At 38.3% G+C, this 18,169-nt stretch overlaps 1 protein-coding gene across 1 annotated transcript; it reads left to right on the top strand.

Annotated features, from left to right (window-relative positions):
• Nucleotides 1-7,736: 7,736 nt before the first annotated feature.
• LOC123979873 lies at nt 7,737-17,018 on the top strand. The gene is made up of 10 exons (XM_046063981.1): nt 7,737-7,777; nt 8,563-8,703; nt 11,275-11,413; nt 13,997-14,174; nt 14,569-14,710; nt 15,299-15,442; nt 15,818-15,870; nt 15,971-15,988; nt 16,186-16,265; nt 16,923-17,018. The coding sequence occupies exons 1-10, from the start codon at nt 7,737-7,739 to the stop codon at nt 17,016-17,018; spliced, it is 1,032 nt and encodes a 343-aa protein (XP_045919937.1).
• Nucleotides 17,019-18,169: the final 1,151 nt, after the last annotated feature.

The following is an 18,169-nucleotide window of genomic DNA, read 5'->3' as shown; positions in this document are numbered from 1 at the left end:
AACGTTTCGGCCATAACCGTCATTGCTTCCTCAACCATTCTGCCATCGGTGAACAGCTTCTTGTGCATGGTTAGGATGTGCGCCACGTAAAACGATGCCTCCGTTGCTACCTTGCCCGTCTTCATATGATTTGTGAATAGAGATTGCTGTTTCTTTCTGTTGATTTCAGCTTGTTCATCTTTTCCATCTGCAGCCTTCTTCCCGCAAGAAAGTCCCGTGGGAAGTGGCGCTCAACATTGCATCTTTTACCGACTGAAACGCTGGTAACACAGATGAGGCACCCACATATCCTTTGCATTCATGAAAAAAAAAGACTTTGCACCAATAGTTTTGTGCTTTTTCTTGGCCTGGCCAGTTTCTTTTTTCATCATGATTCTGCGTGTGCCTCAAAGAAAGGTCTCTTGTTGCGTAGAAACATTCATAGCATGTAGGCCTACTTTCTTAAGTCAGCACATCAGATACGACCCCATCAAACCACACCCAAACATCACAGTGTGAGTCCTCATCATACCCAATATCTAATGCATGGGTCACGTATCAACAAACTAGTCTATAACAACATACACATGCATAAGAATTGTAAATACAAATAAAAATAGGCCACGCTGCCTACAAAAGATCCAATTCTCATTAACACCCACTCAGTGCTAACTGTGAATAATACAGATAATTGGGAATTGTCCCAACAGAAGTGACCACAGAGGCCTGGGATCAGCTGCTTTGCTGTTCGTCCAGAAGCCCATAATGTGGACAGGTGATGATCTGATTTAATCCATGCTGACTGAGAAGTTTATTTTTCTAAACTTTGAGTGAAAGTGAGTGAAGCTTGCAATATTACCGCTATGCTTCAATTGTGATGGAAAAATAGTATGCATGCCGCAGGTGATTCATTGCTATGTAAATTAGCAATGAATCACCCTCAGGCACGAATCATACAACAATAATGGCCTAATTTTACACATGATCCATAATAAATTCAATATTTTAGAGACACCTGAAAATTTCACAAATCATGTCTTCAGGGGAGCTCATTTGGGAGCCAAGCTCCCCCTAGCTCCCCCATAGTTTGCACCCTGAATCTATATGCATTCTTATTCCATTAAGGCAAGTCGACTTCTATCCCCTCCCCTCCTCCTCCTGCTCCACACCCACTTCTACAATTGTTATGATTAGTCCTATTATTGATATATTATTATTATTATTATTATTATTATTATTATTATTATTATTATTATTATTATAATATTGCTATCCTTATTATTACTACTATTATTTTTTACTTATATTTGCATTATTAAAACTATAACTATGACTTTACATCTCAATGTGGACCTGCCATAAATCATAATTTAAACTTACTTCTGTTTTTGACGCACACCTCTTAGGTGTACAACATGTTTCTGTAGTGCACACAACATAATGAGAACGATGTGGATTTACCCAACCTGATATCTATCTATCACACTGTCGCACCTAAAGAACACAGAATGGATATTAAACAACAAAAGAGTAGGTAATACACTATTGGCGACATGATGGATGGGTTTAATGAAATTTGCTATGTCTATGTGACAACTAAAGTACCTTTAATATCTGCATAACATTAGTGGATGTAGACGTGCATTAATCTTCATTTTTGTTTTGCCAATTTTCACTACAATTGGATGGAAGGTTGACTAGAGAAACTACATAAGTCAAATCTTGACACACATGCAAAAGACAGACTGGGACAGTCGGAAATACTAGATTGGATAGATTGGATCTTTAGTCCTAGTAGACTCATTACATTTATTGCTTTAGCTGACGCGTTTTTCCAAAGTGACCTACAATTGCTACATAGAGGTTGCACGCCTCTGTAGCAACGATGGTTTAAGTGTCTTGCTCAGGGACATGTTGGTGGAAACCATGCTCCCCCACTTTACACACAACCATCATATCTGAAAAAATCATGATCGTATCTCAGAACCACTGTTTCTATTTTCTGTCCAAATTAGAGCTGAACAGCTGAGACAAGTGTGAAACTGAAATTTGCAACCACAGCGACCCCTGCTGTGTCAACATGAACATTTATTGACTCCTGCAGGAAAATGTTGTTTTCAGTTGCCTGCCAAATAAATCCGCAAAGTCAGCTGCTTCAACGCCACAGTTAAGCAAATGGCTTTTCTAAAGCACTGTTAATTCCAAATCTGGTCATTATATTGAACATGTTTTCAGATTTACAGTGTGTGAGCTGGATTTGGTTTTAATTTTCAGCTTTCATGACTGAATGAATGTAAAAGCAGGTTCATGTTGTAGAACAAATATTTTGAAATATCTGTGATGCTTTTGATTTTGTGCCAAATGTGCAGTTGTGAACTGCAAAAATAAATGATCTTTAGTTGAATTAAGCGTAAGTGACTTAATAATGTTAACAAAATTCAAGACAATTATTTGGGGTTTAAAAAATATTTACTTTTACTTTCCTCATTATATTAGAACATTTATTTACCTTCATCTAGGTTATTGGACCCACTTTCTATGACTAAAACTTGTACAGTCATCAGATCTGTTGTAAACAGGTACAGGGACACATTGCCAAAACAATGACACATCAAACATTAACAGTATAAACAGTCAAACACCAACACATCACCACTGAGTCAAAAAACTCTGGTGTCTGATTACAGCAGGCAGCCTCAGTTGTTGTAGATCTATAGAACTGGTCTACAATTGTGGTTTTCATATAAGAGCCCAGATGATGTTTGTATTACCACTGCTACCATTGCAATTATTTTAAATCTCTGTGCAGAGCTGTTATTGTGAGACTGTGTGTTTTCTTTCCTCCCACTCTTATTTCTATCTGAGGCACATCTGTTCCTGGTAGATTACATGAATGTGGTCATAATTCTTTTTGCATATGACTTTAAGATGGTAAATCAAGTTTTTGTCAGCTTGATCATTTTCCAGCGTCTCAGGACATACATGTGACTCAATTGGGATTTTCTGGACGGTCATCTCCCTGTGGAAGAAAGCCAAATACAGTGTTGTGCAAGTTACTTCCAAAATGTAATACATTATAGACAACTAGTTACTGTGATTTGAGAGTGATAAGTTATATTACAATAATACTGTCTGAACTGTTAAGCTTTACACAACTTTTGCGTCGTTTCTGAGTTAGGCTACATCCACTGTTATTTAATGGGCGCATTATTCAGATAGTAAGATGTGCCTGCATGGGTTCTAGTGATGTTCAGATCGCAGAAATATATCCGCGGATCGGGTGGCTCTTTGTCATCAAAATGAACACTCTGATTAACAGCCGCCGGGTCTGTTCAGAAATGGGCTGTGCGCATTTCCGCACAAGTACAGCAACGTCATCGATTATTTACATCTCACGACACTCCGACAGCATCAGTCAGGATGCACTGACAGCAGCCTCTCTAATCATGATCGTAATCGCTAAAGAAAACACATATAAGGCCTATAGGCCTACAATTATTTTTCTGCATGATCCATGATCTATATTGTCAATATCTTAGAGACCCTCCAACATTTAACAAATGATGTTTTCAGAATATTTTTTCTGCTGCCAAAATGTTTCTTGGTGTTGGTGAATTATTAAATAAACAAACACTTTATATTGGGTTAAAATGCGCTGTGCGTTACTGAGATTGTAACATGTAACATCACTGACATTTCATTAGTAGTGCATTGTATTACTGCGTAACAGCATAAAGCAATGGGCTACATTAGCCTACTGTAATTGCGTTACATATTCATACACCTTAGTCACAACACTGGCCAAATATAAAAAGGGAGAGAGAGAAGGAGAGGCGGTCTTTGGACGTAGACGTGTTGGTGTTTAGGCTAACTTTCTTTGTGGAGAGGGACTACACAGGCACTATGTCGCTCCCTCTGCTGCTGCTGCTGCTGCTGGTCTGCAGCGCCCAGGCTTCTCATTATCGTGGAATAGTGATGACTTACTACCCAAAAAACACTAACGCAGATGGATCTATGACGGTACGTTCAGTTTTGTTTTAATTCATGTTTTCACAATATGACTACGATAACAGTATTTATAGGATATTGGCAAGACAGTAGTCCAAAAGTGACTGTCTTTATATATTTTTTTTAAATTTCGGGGATATCAGGTGTTGTAACAGGTGTCAGTTGTAACATGTCCTATTTATCCAATCAGGAGAAGTTATCAATCACCAAATTCACTCTGTACATGTTTAGTTTAGACCTTATTCCACGTGGGATATATAGCATTGCCTGCTTTGTAGCAGGGGAGATTCTAGCATCAGACCTTTAGGGGTGGTCACCCCCAAATGAGAATGTATCATGCATACAATGCCTTGCAAAAGTGTTCACTAATTGTTGGAGAGAATAAAGCCCCTTTTCCACTGCATAGTACCAGCTCAAGATTTTTTGCACTATTTAAATTAAATATTTGATGTTGAAATATTTGTGGGGTGGGTCTGGGAGTCCTCCCCCATATGATTTTGAGCATTAAACTCTCCTGCATACTCAATTTACAGAGGAAATGTCTGCTTAAATATGAGAGAAAACTATATTGCATTGCATGTTTTCTTATTGTGCAAAATGACTTTTCTCAAAGCATTTTCATTTGTTAGTTAACATTTCTTGGTGCAAGCTATTTTTCAGAACATTTTTAACAAATGCTTTCAAAAAGTGATGGAGATGTGACAAAATGTCCCCAGCGTCCCCAGTGTAAATGACCCCTATGGGGTCAGTGGACCAGTAAGGGTCAGACAGCAGTGTGGAGCTGTGTGCTCGTTTTTATTCCCTCAGAGGAGGGAGGGTGTTAAAAGTGTACTAATTTAAGTGTTCAGTCTTTTTTTGTTTTTGTGTTTTCAGTTGTTACATGCTTAATTTCTCCTTTAAGGAAGTAGTTTTCTGTTGCTGATTGAGTTTAATTTGTTAATAAAAATCTTTAATTTGGTTGCACAGAATCTGTGGAGTATTAATTATTTGTATTGGTATAATATTCTAACATTAAATTAAAACTAATTTCATAGCTAGGGAATGTAGCAAACATTTCAAATATGCCCAGTGTAAGTTAAAGTATACTGCTACAAACATGTCATGTGTACAGCCCGTCAGAGTGCTAAAATAGTTAAATATATTCAAAAACTACAATAAAGTCGCATAAAATAGAGCAGTGTGTGTGTGTGTGTGTGTGTGTGTGTGTGTGTGTGTGTGTGAGTTTGCACAAAAATATAATCCCTCATCTTCAGTTCTGAGTATGCCTCTCCCTGGCTCAGCTTCCCCTGTGCTGGACTGATTGTACAGCTACATATGCATGAGAATAAATATGACTAACAATAATACATTTTCTAATTCTATCTCTACATATGATTGCCTAATCAGCCCTGCACACTGCCCCTGTACCTGTCACTGTATTTTTCTGGTTCCATTGTCCTTCTCCTCCTCCTCCTCCTGCAGCTCCTCGTTTTTCTTCTCTCCCTCCTCATCAACATGACTGGGTCCATCATCACCCTGTCCCTCTGCATCACTCCACTGATAACAGCTAATATACAGACACAGAAAGATTTCTTGCTTATAGAAGGATGTTGTCTTGGAGTTATAACACATAGCAAACTGTTGTTTATATTGTGCACCTATTTCTTCTGCTGCTGGGAGCTACTTCCACCAAGGAAGCTGTTGTGTAATTTTTAATCTTGCCTATGTCTTACATATGTTCATTTTAATTTTTTTATGCTATTCTTTTCCATCATAAGAAGGATTATAGGTTGTTTAATAATCATTAGTAGGATGACAGTCTGATTACTGGTTCGATTAATGTTTTACTGTTTTTAAGTTTCAAGTACGCAATATTATTCTGTGTGACCTTTCAATGTCTCTACATGTGAAGTGAAGCTGATGAAGCCATGTCAAGTTGTGAACATGCAAAAACCTAGCTAACGTACGGCAGGTACTGTTTGTTTAGAGTGCAGATAGGATGAGGTAATTTGGAGGTTTGTTTAACACCACATAATGTGATGTAATGTTTGCTCAGCACCTAGGTAATATGGCATAGTGTTTGCTTAAGGATCTGATAACATACAAAGTAGTAGTAAGGATGAGCCATCGAGTAGACACCTGCTGCAGGTCACGTGGCCACTGAATAAGATCATGACATGCACATCGTAGTTGACACCAAGTCTAAAAGTACAAGACTTTATACTTATGCTTGGGTCTTTCTGTCCTTAATTGGAATAAATACTCTTTTGCACCGACTCTTGACCGTCCCCAGAGAAGTTCATCGCTACAAAGTTATTTACTATTGAGGCAAACTAATACTTTTTAACTGAGTTTTATAAGGTGGTGAGGGTAGGGACTGGGCCTTCGGCTGGCCTTATCTCCAATGACACAGTCGGTTAATTTGGTGCATTTAGCTGCCTCTTGTGCCGACATCTTTTTCTTCTTAATTCTTATTTTTTCGGCACCACACATTTCTTTTTCCTCTTTCTTTCATTTCACCTTATTTACCATCTTAGTTGTCCTTATCACACAACCCTCGGCTGAGTTCAGGAGTTCAAAACGTGATGCAAACTGGTGCAAAATTTTTGGATTAAACTCGTCTGATCGGCGCCATTGAGCCAATCAGAATTCAGCAAAAACGAGGATCAGTCCAAGTTGGGAAGGGACGCTCATTCCCCCCCCAATAGTGAAAGTATTAGTTTGACCCAGACTGACAGACACTCAAACAGGATTCGGCTGCAGCTGACCAGTCGGCCAGCGTGGTCGCGGATCATTCTGTAAAACATTAGAGACTGAAAAATGTCAGCATTTAGGGATATTAAATCCGTTTAATATAAGAAAACTGAAAAAATATGAAACTGTAGGCTAATTGCTTGTTCCTTCTCGTGTTTCTCCAAAATCTAACGTTAGAGGACAAAAAATTATTCTCAGAAAATAATAATAAATTATTGTATTATTTTTTTAGGGGTGTTTAGATAAAATTTTTATTACATAATGTTACTTTTCACCCCAGCGTGTGTTGTAACTAACCCAGACTATAGGGGAAATTGTAACATTTTACTTTGAGACTAAACCATGCATTTTCTGTCTGTGTTGCAGAGATATAAGTTACACAATTTAATAGCAGAGACATGTAACTAGTTCGAATCACATTTTGAATGCATTGGCTTGAAAGAGCTCTGAGATCCAGACAGAAATGTCAAACATTTTACAACCATCCCCAGTCTCCCATACTGCACAATAAAGGAATACATATTTTACCCCCTAAAAAAGATTAATTGAATTTTGGAAAATATTCTTACATGTGGTTCTTGTGGTCTGTGTATGAACCCTGACCCATGTGAAAATAATGGGGTTGGAATGTGCCTTTTTCCAGCCTTGGCTACCACCATGCGGGATTGGTGGTGTTACAACTCTCCCCATGTTACAACCATACCTGGTCTCACTATATAGATTTTATCAAGTCTTGTGTGTCAGCAGGATCACAGACAAATGCAAATACATGTCATCAAAGAAACATCTTCTCCTAAATTACTGTTTGGATCATGGATGTTGTCGTTAATGACAAAACACACATCTTTACTGTAATACTACAGGTGGACCTTCACTATAAGTTGAACTTGCACGCTTGCGCAGACATTACCTCATGGACCTGCTTCAGCGGTAATTGTGGAAATGTGAGTTCTGCAGTGTTAAACAAGGTCGATGAGGAGATCGGCACATTGGTGTGGTGTCAGACAGAGGGAATCATGACTCGCCAAGTTTCCATCAACACTCCTTTTCAGTTGTGGTAAGTGCACTATGACAATGCAAAACATTACATTATGTTATTTCACTGTCATTTTCAAATAGTTTCTGGATGGTGAGAAAATCTAAATCTTCTTTTCCCAAAAGGTGGAGGAAGTCTTCAGATGTTTTATTGTTGTAGTTGGTTGAGGTGGAGCCCATTTTGAACATTTTGAATCGGACAGCAGCAAATTATTATTTTCATTATGGATTAATCTGCTGCTTCTATTGATTGATTATTTGGTTTGTACAAATTCAGAAAATAATGAGAAAAGCTGTCACAATTACCTAAAGCAGCACCTTCACAAAGCTGGTTTTATTCAACCAATAATCCAAACCTCAATATTATTAAAAATAAATGTAAATTATTAAAATAATTCAAAAGTAAAGCGGTAACTCCTGACATTTGTGAAGAAGGAAACATCAAATGTTTTACATGAATAGTTAAAATAGCCGCGCACTTGTACACTGTTAGATAGGTTATAGTTATAGTTATAAGTATACATTTGCTTTTTTATCCACTAGTAAGCTGTCAGAAAAATGTAGTGGAGTAAAGTAGAATATATTTCTCTGAGATGTAGTGGAATAGAAGTATAAAGTGGCATGAAAACAAAAGACTTGAAAGTACAAGTACCTCAAATATGTAATTCAAGTACAGTACTTGAGTAAATGTACTTACACCACTTTACATTAAGAGTTAATATCTTGCAAGTCAGCTCTGCACACCTACAATACATATGAACACGCAGGTTCTCAGCAGAACAGTAAAAACTGCCTTTCCTACTGAAGGTCAGATGGTGGTGCCTGGATAGATTACATCAAAAATGGCATCATAGCATGGAGAGCTTTGACTCTGGTGGAGCTGAGGAACCGGTCAGACACCAACCAGGCCAACAGATCACCCCAGACCACCATACTGCCTGTTTTGAGGTAAGCCTCCTCACTGTTTTGTTAGTAAAAAATACAACTTAAGTATATAAACAATTTAGGCATCACATTTTGCAATCTGTCATTAGTACCTTCAGTAACATACGTTAATAAACCTTACATAGTACTTGTTTTAAGCAACAAGGTCAGATGAAAGGCCTTTGAATTTCATATAGAAATGTCAGCAGGATCACATGTCTTAAAGTTGCGTCTTCTCCTAAATTACCTTTTGGATCATTGATGTTGTCATTAATGCAATAACAAGTCTTACCTGTAATACTACAGGTGAACACTTCCACTCTTGCTTTGATTTGTGTTATGATCACTTGTAACCCAGTGGTAGGGGGGCTCACAATCACTGGGCAAGGGACAAGTTCATCCCACATGCAGGATGAGCTCTAAGCCAGACCATCAGAACAAAACAAAACACAACTATATGCAGTTGTTGTATTCATATTATTTTGTACACATGTAACATTATGTATAAAAGATAATAGAAAATATGTTCAAATCCCACCAACTGCGCAGCTGGTCCCTACCTGGGCCCTACTTGGATATATAAAACCTCTTAAACCCTGCAGGGCAGCCCGCTTTTGCTGCTTCTAAGCTCCTCAGATTGTTAATACAATTATAAATTAATGTTTGAACGTATGATTAATCTGTCAGGATGGACATGCTACACATCGTTAGATTGGTTAGATTCTCCACAATACAATAGTTTAGTTCATTTAACTGAAACAACAAACCCCAAAGTCTAATTCAAATAGATTTACTGGTGTAACCGGCATGGTACAAGAGATGAAAAGAAAATGAAAAGTGCCGACTCACGTTACCTTTGAAGCGCTTGCCGAACGTGTCCGTTCCTTGATTATTTATATTCCTTTAGTCTGTAAGGTTCCACCAATCAAAAGAATTAAAACAGCTTTTCAGATAAATGAATTCAAGTTGTGAATCCTGTCATGTGAAGTCCAAACCTCTCTGTCTGCTAACTTCTGCCACACTTCTCTCATCCTGCACCCTGCTGTTATTTTCGTTAGGTTACTGCCTTCAAAATAAAAGCACATAAGCCGTCTGTCGGAGCTAGATCAAATGAATCACGTGTATTTGATATTATTGGATAATTTTTATAAGAAAGTAATATTCTGTTTTAAATGAATAAACTGTTTCATAGTAACCTATTTCAATTTGTGAAAGAGGAATTAAAGGCCTGTCCCAAATATAGGCAGGGTCAATTCAGTTATTTTAGCAAATAAAAGCCCGGGCTATTAATCAAAGTTTTATGGTATTTTCTTTTGCAGTATTGCTTTTGATAGCTGCGGGATATTCAGCGGTTTAAGAGTGTGTAGACATCGGCTGTGTTCAAAGTGGTTTAAACAGCTGTCTCAGAAGGTGTCTAACAGGACAGCAAGGCATCGAGTACTGTTCCAAACGGCCAGAACGATCTCTTCCTGTCTCTTAAGATGCCTTCAAATGGCCCCCATAACAGCCAGCATCGATGGTGTCGATTGATGCTGCCTACCCATAAAGCAGCGCAGCTGTGGCAGCTTATGACAACTGGTAAAGATAGTGGACAAACAAGCCGAATTCGTATAAATACACTGAACTATGATATTAGTCCATGACTATAACCAACCAAGTTTGTTAAGTATGATTTCTGAGGCATCTCTAAGCCATTTGCCTTTTCAAAAGCTAGTTAAGTGATGCTAAGGCTAGCGTCTCTTCTGACAACCGCTAGGTAACCACTGTCCAGTGTTAGCTTGTTAGCTATTTGCTTGAATGTTTAATTTGGGACTTGTTTTATAGACGCTATCATCGGATGCGTTGCCAAGGTGATGCGATTTTTCTCTCTCTTTCTCTACTGTGGCGTATTGTGGTCACTCCTTTTACATTTTCCTCATAAAATGTCGATATTCGTCCAACTTTTTGACAAAAAACAGGCGTTTTGTTTAGGAGCAAGCCATAAACATTCTTAACAACTGAACTTCAGGAGTTCTGTTCACTATCTGGCTGCCTCGCTGCCTCGATACCATAATAGACAGCTGCCTCAGAAGGAATCACTTTCAAGTGAAGGAAGCTCTGTTTACATTAGTTTCGAACAGCATTCTAGGGCAGCACTTACAGCAATGTGTGACGTCAGCACACCGTCTTGCGTCTCTTCTGGGTGTCAGAAGACACGCTAGCCTTAGCATCAGTTAACTAGTTATTGAAAAGCCAAACAGACACCTCAGAAATCATACTGAACAAACTTGGTTGGTTACAGTCATGGGCTAATATTATAGTTCAGTATTTAATTCTCTCTAGATTTTCAAAAATCAAGCGGGAAAACTACTAAAGACTTTTAAAAACTTATAAAAGCCACGCTGCTTTATGGGTAATAGTCAGCATCAAGTCACCATCAATGCTGCCTTCAAAACTGGCCGTTAATGGGGCAGCTTGAAGGCATCTCAGGAGACAAGAAGAGCTTGTTCGAGCTGTTTCGAACAGCCCTCGATGCCTCGCTGTCCTGTTAGACACCTGAGACAGCAGTTCAGCCCGTTTTCGAACACAGTCTCTCTCTCCCTCTCTCTCTCTCAGAGTTCCTTCAAACTGTCAGAGAGATTTCAACCTGTTGGTGTTTGACCCTGATGGAGATGAAGTTAAATGCAGATACGGAAACACAACACTGTCAGAGTGTTACGACTGCACACCGCCATCTGTTCTCAACCTCTCAACAGTGAGTTAACAAAGACCACAGTAATGTTTATTTAAATTATTTTTTTACAATCAGACTCCTTAAAAACGTTTGTGACAAAAAGGCGACCACACATAGTTTGTATAATGTTATATATGTTTTTATATATAATTATAATTCAAAAAATGCACTACAGGAACTGTATGAGGTCATCAGCAATCACATGACAAAACAACCTGATGGTGTTTTTAGCGCTGCTGGTGATTTTAATCAAACAGATCTCAGAACTGTTTTACCTAACTCCGACCAGCATGTCTACATCCCCACCAGAGGAACAAACGCGCTGGACCACATCTACGCCAATATTCCTGGCAGCTACAAAGCCCTCCCCCGTCCCCATTTTGGTCTATCAGTACATGTTTCTTTGCTTCTTCAGCCCATTAACACCCAGCTGATTAAAAGGGTCAAAGCAACAATTAAAACAGTTAAAGTGTGGACAGATGAGGCTACAGCAGCTCTACAGGACTGTTTCGGGAGCACGGATTGGAGTGTGTTCAGAGAGGCCACAACCCAGGAGAGACACATCAACCTTGAGGAATATACATCGTCAATGACATCATACATCAGCAAATGTGTCGATGATGTGGTGATCAACGGATCAATGTGATGAATGAATAATAAAAACCTTTATATGTTAATGTATATGCTGACATTTTCAATAACAATTTATATATTTTTTTAAAAAGTGGTGATCAGGGGCGTAGCATAAAATTCTGGGCCCTACATACGAGCAGTCTCTGTGGGCCCCCTTCCTCTCTTGGTCCCTGTCTCTCACGCATCTTTTGAGAAAATGTTGACAAATAATTGAGCTAACAACTGTACAAATTAAACTGTGGTGGAGATTAGGGTAGTCACTAATGAGCCGTTCTTACCACTGAGAAGGGGTGGGGATATATGGGCTCAGATTAGGGTCATGATGATACACGAAACGTGATGATGCATGAGAACAAGACAAGAAATTTTTTAACACTATTTTGCAGAAATATGAAATGCTGGAATAAATAAGCAGTCTGGGGGTCCTCCCCCAGGAAATTGGAGCAATAAAAACTTTTAAGAATTGAAATTTATTTATATAACGGGAAACAAAACAAATATTCATAAATATACATAGATAATGTAGTAATCAGTTTGTTTTAGCTTAAGTTACTTTTTTTGGACAATGCACATTAGTCTCTTTTATATTTAAATTACAATATTGTGCAAATAAACCTTTCTCAAAGCATTTTATTTGTTAGTTAACATTTCTTAGTGCAAGCTATTTTAAAACATTTTAAACAAATGCTTTCTCCATGTGTCTCCAGCACTTGGCTTTCTTTCATTTCTTTTTGGGTACCTTGATTTCCCTTTTATTTGGGATAGACATGACTGTCACAAGGCAGGTTGATGCTCCAGCATCAGCCGACACTCTGCTTGATGAGACTGTTTACAGATGAATCCTAGTGCAGGGTGGACTAAACACTCCGACACCACTGGTGGTGATTACTAAGACAACAAAATAATTTTCTAATCAGAAGGTGTGGATGAATTGAGAAGTGAGCGCTCCATCCAGGGCCAAAAAAGCTGTTTTTCGGTCGGGTGATTAAGAAGCTTACAGCACCATCAGAGCGAGACTGAAAGCTGGCATCAAGGAGGCAAAGGCAGAGACATCAGCAGAGACTGGAGGGAGACCTCAACACCAACAGCACCAAAGATATGTGGCAGGCCATCAAAAACATCACAGGCTACAAAAGTAGGAGCTTCCCCATCATGTGTGAGACCACATTACATTTATTCATTTAGCTGATGAACTTGCTGTTTGTGGATTTCATCTCAACATTCAACACAATCTCCCCCATGAAACTGATCAGCAAACTCAGCAGTGTGGGTCTAAATACAACACTCTGCAACTGGATATTGGGCTGTGTGCTCAGCCCCCTCCTGTTCACGCTGTACACCCACGACTGCATACCCCAACATTTAGAGAAATCTCTTGTGAAGTTTGTGGACGACACCACCATCATCGGACAGATTTCAAACAACGATGACACTTAATATCCGGAGGAAATCAACAATCTCAAAGAGTGGTGCTTAGAGAACAAGTTACTGCTCAACGTCAGCAAAACCAAGGAGCTGAATGTTGATTTTAGGAAAAAGGAAATAAAGACACACATTCCTGTCTGCATCAGTGGAGCTGAGGTGGAGCAGGTGAACAGTTTCAGGTTCCTGGGAATCAGCATCACAGAGAACTTGGTCATCTCACATCTCCACGCTGGTAAAGAAAGCTCAAAAACTGTGGAGCAGCTTTTTTCCCCAAGCTATCAATCTTCCATTGAATAGTTTATTTCTCTTAACCATTTTTATAATTACCTTTTTGTTACTGTATTGTCTGCTACGTAGAAGATGGGAGTTAAATAAAACTCACTTTCACTTTACAACATGTTGTATTGTGACAAATATATCTACCTTGTACAAATCTGTATATACACACACACACACACAGCCTTTAAAATGCACAGCCTTGTATTTCATTGTCTGACAAAAAAAAATACTTATTTTGACCTCTTGTCCCTTTTTGTCCTCTTGCAGTCCTGTACTTTGTCATTCAGCCCCACCAATAGCAGTAATGAAGGTCTGTACGCTGTACAGCTGGTGATGGAGGACTTTCCCACTCAGAATATCACACTGACTCAAACTGATAGGATGCAGACGAATATAACTTCCAGCAACGCTATAAGCAAAATACCTGTCCAGTTTGTTTTAAGTGGTAAGACCTTGTTTCGTCAGCGTGTCACTGTTTAGTTGCCCCGAATGTTGATTTTAAGTAAACAAATCAGTTTTTGTAACGTGTATATTATCAAAGTTATATGGCAGCAAAATGCACAGTGTACAGTATTATATTCACACTGCAATGACATTTTTCTTGTTTAATATGCTTATGTTTAGGAGGTATCTATGTTTCACATATCAGCTTTGCATCCTAACATTTTCTAACAGGCACTAAACTCAACACTGATGAAAATGTCATTAGTTTTGAGGAATTTTATCATAAACAAAAAGATGTAGTAAATTAGAGTGATGGGGGAACAAACTCACATTGTCATCCTCAGAAAACTTCAGTGTGGCTGAAATGTTTGCTTTTCATATTGTCTATTGTCCAGTGGACGCTGCGGTGCCGTTCTGCACAGAGGAACTCTATCTGCCCAAGTTTCTACCTCCAACCCCAGACAACAGAGCTCTGCTGTACGCCCCTGTTGATCAGACCCTGGAAATCAGTATCAATGCAACAGCAAATATCTCCATGTAAGTCAAATATATTTATAAATTGAGAAGAAGTTTGATCTTAAAATACCACAGGTTAATGATTCCCTGCAGAACATTCTCAGGTTATATAAGAAAAACTTATCCACATTAAGACATCAGTCACACGCCTGGTTTTCATTTGCTATGGTTTTCAAGTGGCCAAAGAATCTTAGAGAACCAACTTTATAGTGCCATTAGGATATACAGTCTACGCCTATACAGTAGGCGTAAACATAAACAACAGTATGCATTCAAAGCCAAAAGAAAACAGTACATTGTACAAAGGCACAAGCAGACTGCACCATGTTTTTTCAGTTTCACAGGCTTTGAGTTTTAAAGGCTAATACTGGTTTGTTGACTTTAATGCAACTAAAAAAAGAGACAGTAATCAGCAGCCCATGTGACTCATCAAAAATCAGCCAGCAGCTGCCATGAAACAACATTAAAAAGAAAGATGAGTCAGCTGACAGGTGAGAGCAAACTCTCCAGCAATAGAATTTCAATCTGACAGGTTTGCTACATTTGGGGTTAGGTAGGTTTTGAAAATGCTTATTCAACTTGCCAAGTCTTTTCTTCTGTTTGTTAAAGGATTTCTGAGCTGCTGTTCAGCGGGCCGTACAATATAAACCAGACTACACTGGGAGCTGGACAGTTCATCCTGAGTTGGATGCCGTCTGAAATACAAATTGGAGAAAGCCACCCCATCTGTTTTGTTGTCCAGGCACTTTTCAAGTCAGTCACTTTTGTAATCAGGGAATATAATCAGTTGGCGGAGTAACATCATTTGCTTTAATTTTTACTTTTTCCTTAAAAATTAATTCTTAACAATACTTCTTTGTAGTCTCAGATATCTGATCTTTAGGAATGAGTTGAAAATCAAACGTGCGCATGTTTACCAAAATGTCAATCTACAGTAGCATCCCTAAGTAAAAAATACCTTGTTAAGAATTGCATGTATAGATAATTACATGTGCACGCTGTGAAAAAAATGTCCTTCTTGAGCAAGAAAGTCCTTCTGTCTTCAAATACTGTATATAAAAACATTTTGTGACATAATATTAATTTATTACTATTATACTACTATACTATTACTATTATTTGTTACAGTTCAATCACGTATCAATCGCAGCTACGATGTGTGATTGTGAATGTTGTACACAGTGAGTACAACACATCTTTTTTTGATAATGTATAAATACGATTTTTGATTTCCTGGAAGTTCACTTATAATCTCTGTTTTATATTCACTTCTGTTTGCAGACTCATACCCGATCCCAAGTGAGTATGACAAATGGTGATGCTATCCACTTAAATTGTCTATTAATGGACTTTACATTCATAGCTAAATGGCAAGTGAAGGAGCTAAGTGAGAACAATGGCACTGACTTGAAAATGAAGACCTTGTCTACAGCTGTATTACTCAGTTTCAGCACCGTTCTGACCTACATTATAATGTTGAGTTACTGTGTTTCTAGTTTTCTTAGGTGTAAGGATGAAGGTTTCCGCTCTGTCTTCACTGTCTGAGGACTACATCATTGATAACATCGTAGAGCTGGTCAGTATCTTCTTATGTTATTAGAAATCCTGTCAAATTGTTTATTTATGTCAAAGTCCTTCGCTCCACTCCTGATTGATTTGTACTGCAACTTCACCTGCCTGACTGCCTTTAATGTTATGTCAGGAGGTATGCTGCTCTGTCTTTCCTTGATCATTTCTAACCCTCTTCCTTCCTTTTAAAAAATTGCATTTTTTTACATTTAGTAGGGCCCATTGCATTCCTCATCGCAATTACAAATAAATTACAGGCTCATTATGCTGTCTACTATGCTCGTCGACACAATACAGTTGGGCATAACACCACACTAAATTCATGACTGTATGAAGTAGTGTGAGTGTGTGTCTACACTCACACTACACATGCCTAGTCTTCTGAGTCCAGGGATATGCCTGCTGCTGTAAACTACACTGTAGGTATAATATTCAATTTACAGTTTCATTTAATACTGATGTCGGAGCTAATTACACAATACCACATTTTTTTTTGAGCAAAGTCATTCAGACAACTTGCTCCAAACTGACATTTGTGCTAATGTTGGCTAAATCTCGAGGGTAGCTCAACATAGCCCAAAAGCTCAACAAGTATCAAAAGACACATTGTCCCCTCTACTTCGGGCACCTCTAACTAAGCACTACTGTTTCTTTTTCTCGGCAGATTAGAGATCAACTGGTGATGCCATCAGACATCCCTCTACGCCTCAAAAGTATCGTGAAATCTACAACCACAGCGACCCCTGCTGTTTCAACTTGAACATTTATTGCAAAGTTTGTGTTTAGAGTTAAACAATAAATATTTTGAAATGTTTTTGCTGCCTTTGATTTTATGTCAAACAATTACTTGTCATTTGTCTATTTATATTAAAACCAAAGCAATTTGTTTTTATCTTTAATAGAATAAAACTTGTGACTTAATAATTAATAAGTTAAAAATGTCAACAAAATGTATAACAATTGACCCAATTTAAACTTTATTCTCATTATATTACAATATTTATTTAACTTAATCAAGTACATCAAGTTATTGAACCCATTATCTAGGTTTAAACGTTGTACAGTCATAAAATGTGTTGAAAACAGGCAGGGGGAGCCATTATCATGGAGCAGGGGTCGGCAAATAAGTCTGGCATCAGGCCAAATTTTTCCAAGCCGTTATATCCTCCTGAGAACCAAGGAAAATATTTTTTTTCAGAACACAGTCAAAATATGTCAAACCTCAGTCAGTAGAGAGTGGGAATCCCGATGGGTAAATTCTGAGATCAATTCCAATTTATTGCGGATATTTTTTTTCTCCATAGTTAAACAAATTGAATAAAAGGACACTATTGCACATGCTCACATAAAGCATGCGCTGCAGTGTGTGCGCGTTCCGCATTCATAAACTTATGGATACTAATTTTCATTTCCCTGTGGAAATTCAGGGGAATCCAATCAGGTGTTTACTGACGACTTTTTTAGAGGTTTGTCAAGTAAGCCAGAGACTCTTTTGAATTGTCCTTCAGAGCTCTTTAAAGTTAAAGCTCTTAATAAACTCGACATGAAGTATTGCGGCAAAAGACCTTCTTGCTCTTTTATTTTAGAGGCACAATCACTTAAAAGGAAGTGATTGTGAGTGTAACTGCTGTCATGACTGAGATCTATTTCAGCACCAGCCGCTATCAATTTATTTATGTTTTATTTTTCTACTAACAAAGCAATCTGGCCGCAGGCAAGATATTATTGTTCTGGCCAGCGGGCCGCCCATTGCCGACCACTGTCATAGAGTATAAACAGTCAACCCCTGAGTCAAAACCATCTTTGGACTGATTACAGCAGTGCAGCCTCAGTTCTTGCACATCAAATGCCTCACTTAAGCTCTTTGTCGGTGTCTACATGTGACAGTTATGAGTTATGGTTTGCATAAAA

Source organism: Micropterus dolomieu, linkage group LG12 (assembly GCF_021292245.1).
Source record: "Micropterus dolomieu isolate WLL.071019.BEF.003 ecotype Adirondacks linkage group LG12, ASM2129224v1, whole genome shotgun sequence".
Lineage (NCBI taxonomy): Eukaryota > Metazoa > Chordata > Actinopteri > Centrarchiformes > Centrarchidae > Micropterus > Micropterus dolomieu.
This window is presented reverse-complemented; position numbering and strand designations above follow the sequence as displayed.

Coding starts and splice junctions, on each gene's coding strand:
- LOC123979873 (XM_046063981.1), top strand. CDS start 7,737: ATGACTCGCCAAGTTTCCATCAACACTCCTTTTCAGTTGTG. Junction 7,778..8,562: donor AACACTCCTTTTCAGTTGTG/GTAAGTGCACTA, acceptor TTCCTACTGAAG/GTCAGATGGTGGTGCCTGGA. Junction 14,175..14,568: donor TGTCCAGTTTGTTTTAAGTG/GTAAGACCTTGT, acceptor TCTATTGTCCAG/TGGACGCTGCGGTGCCGTTC.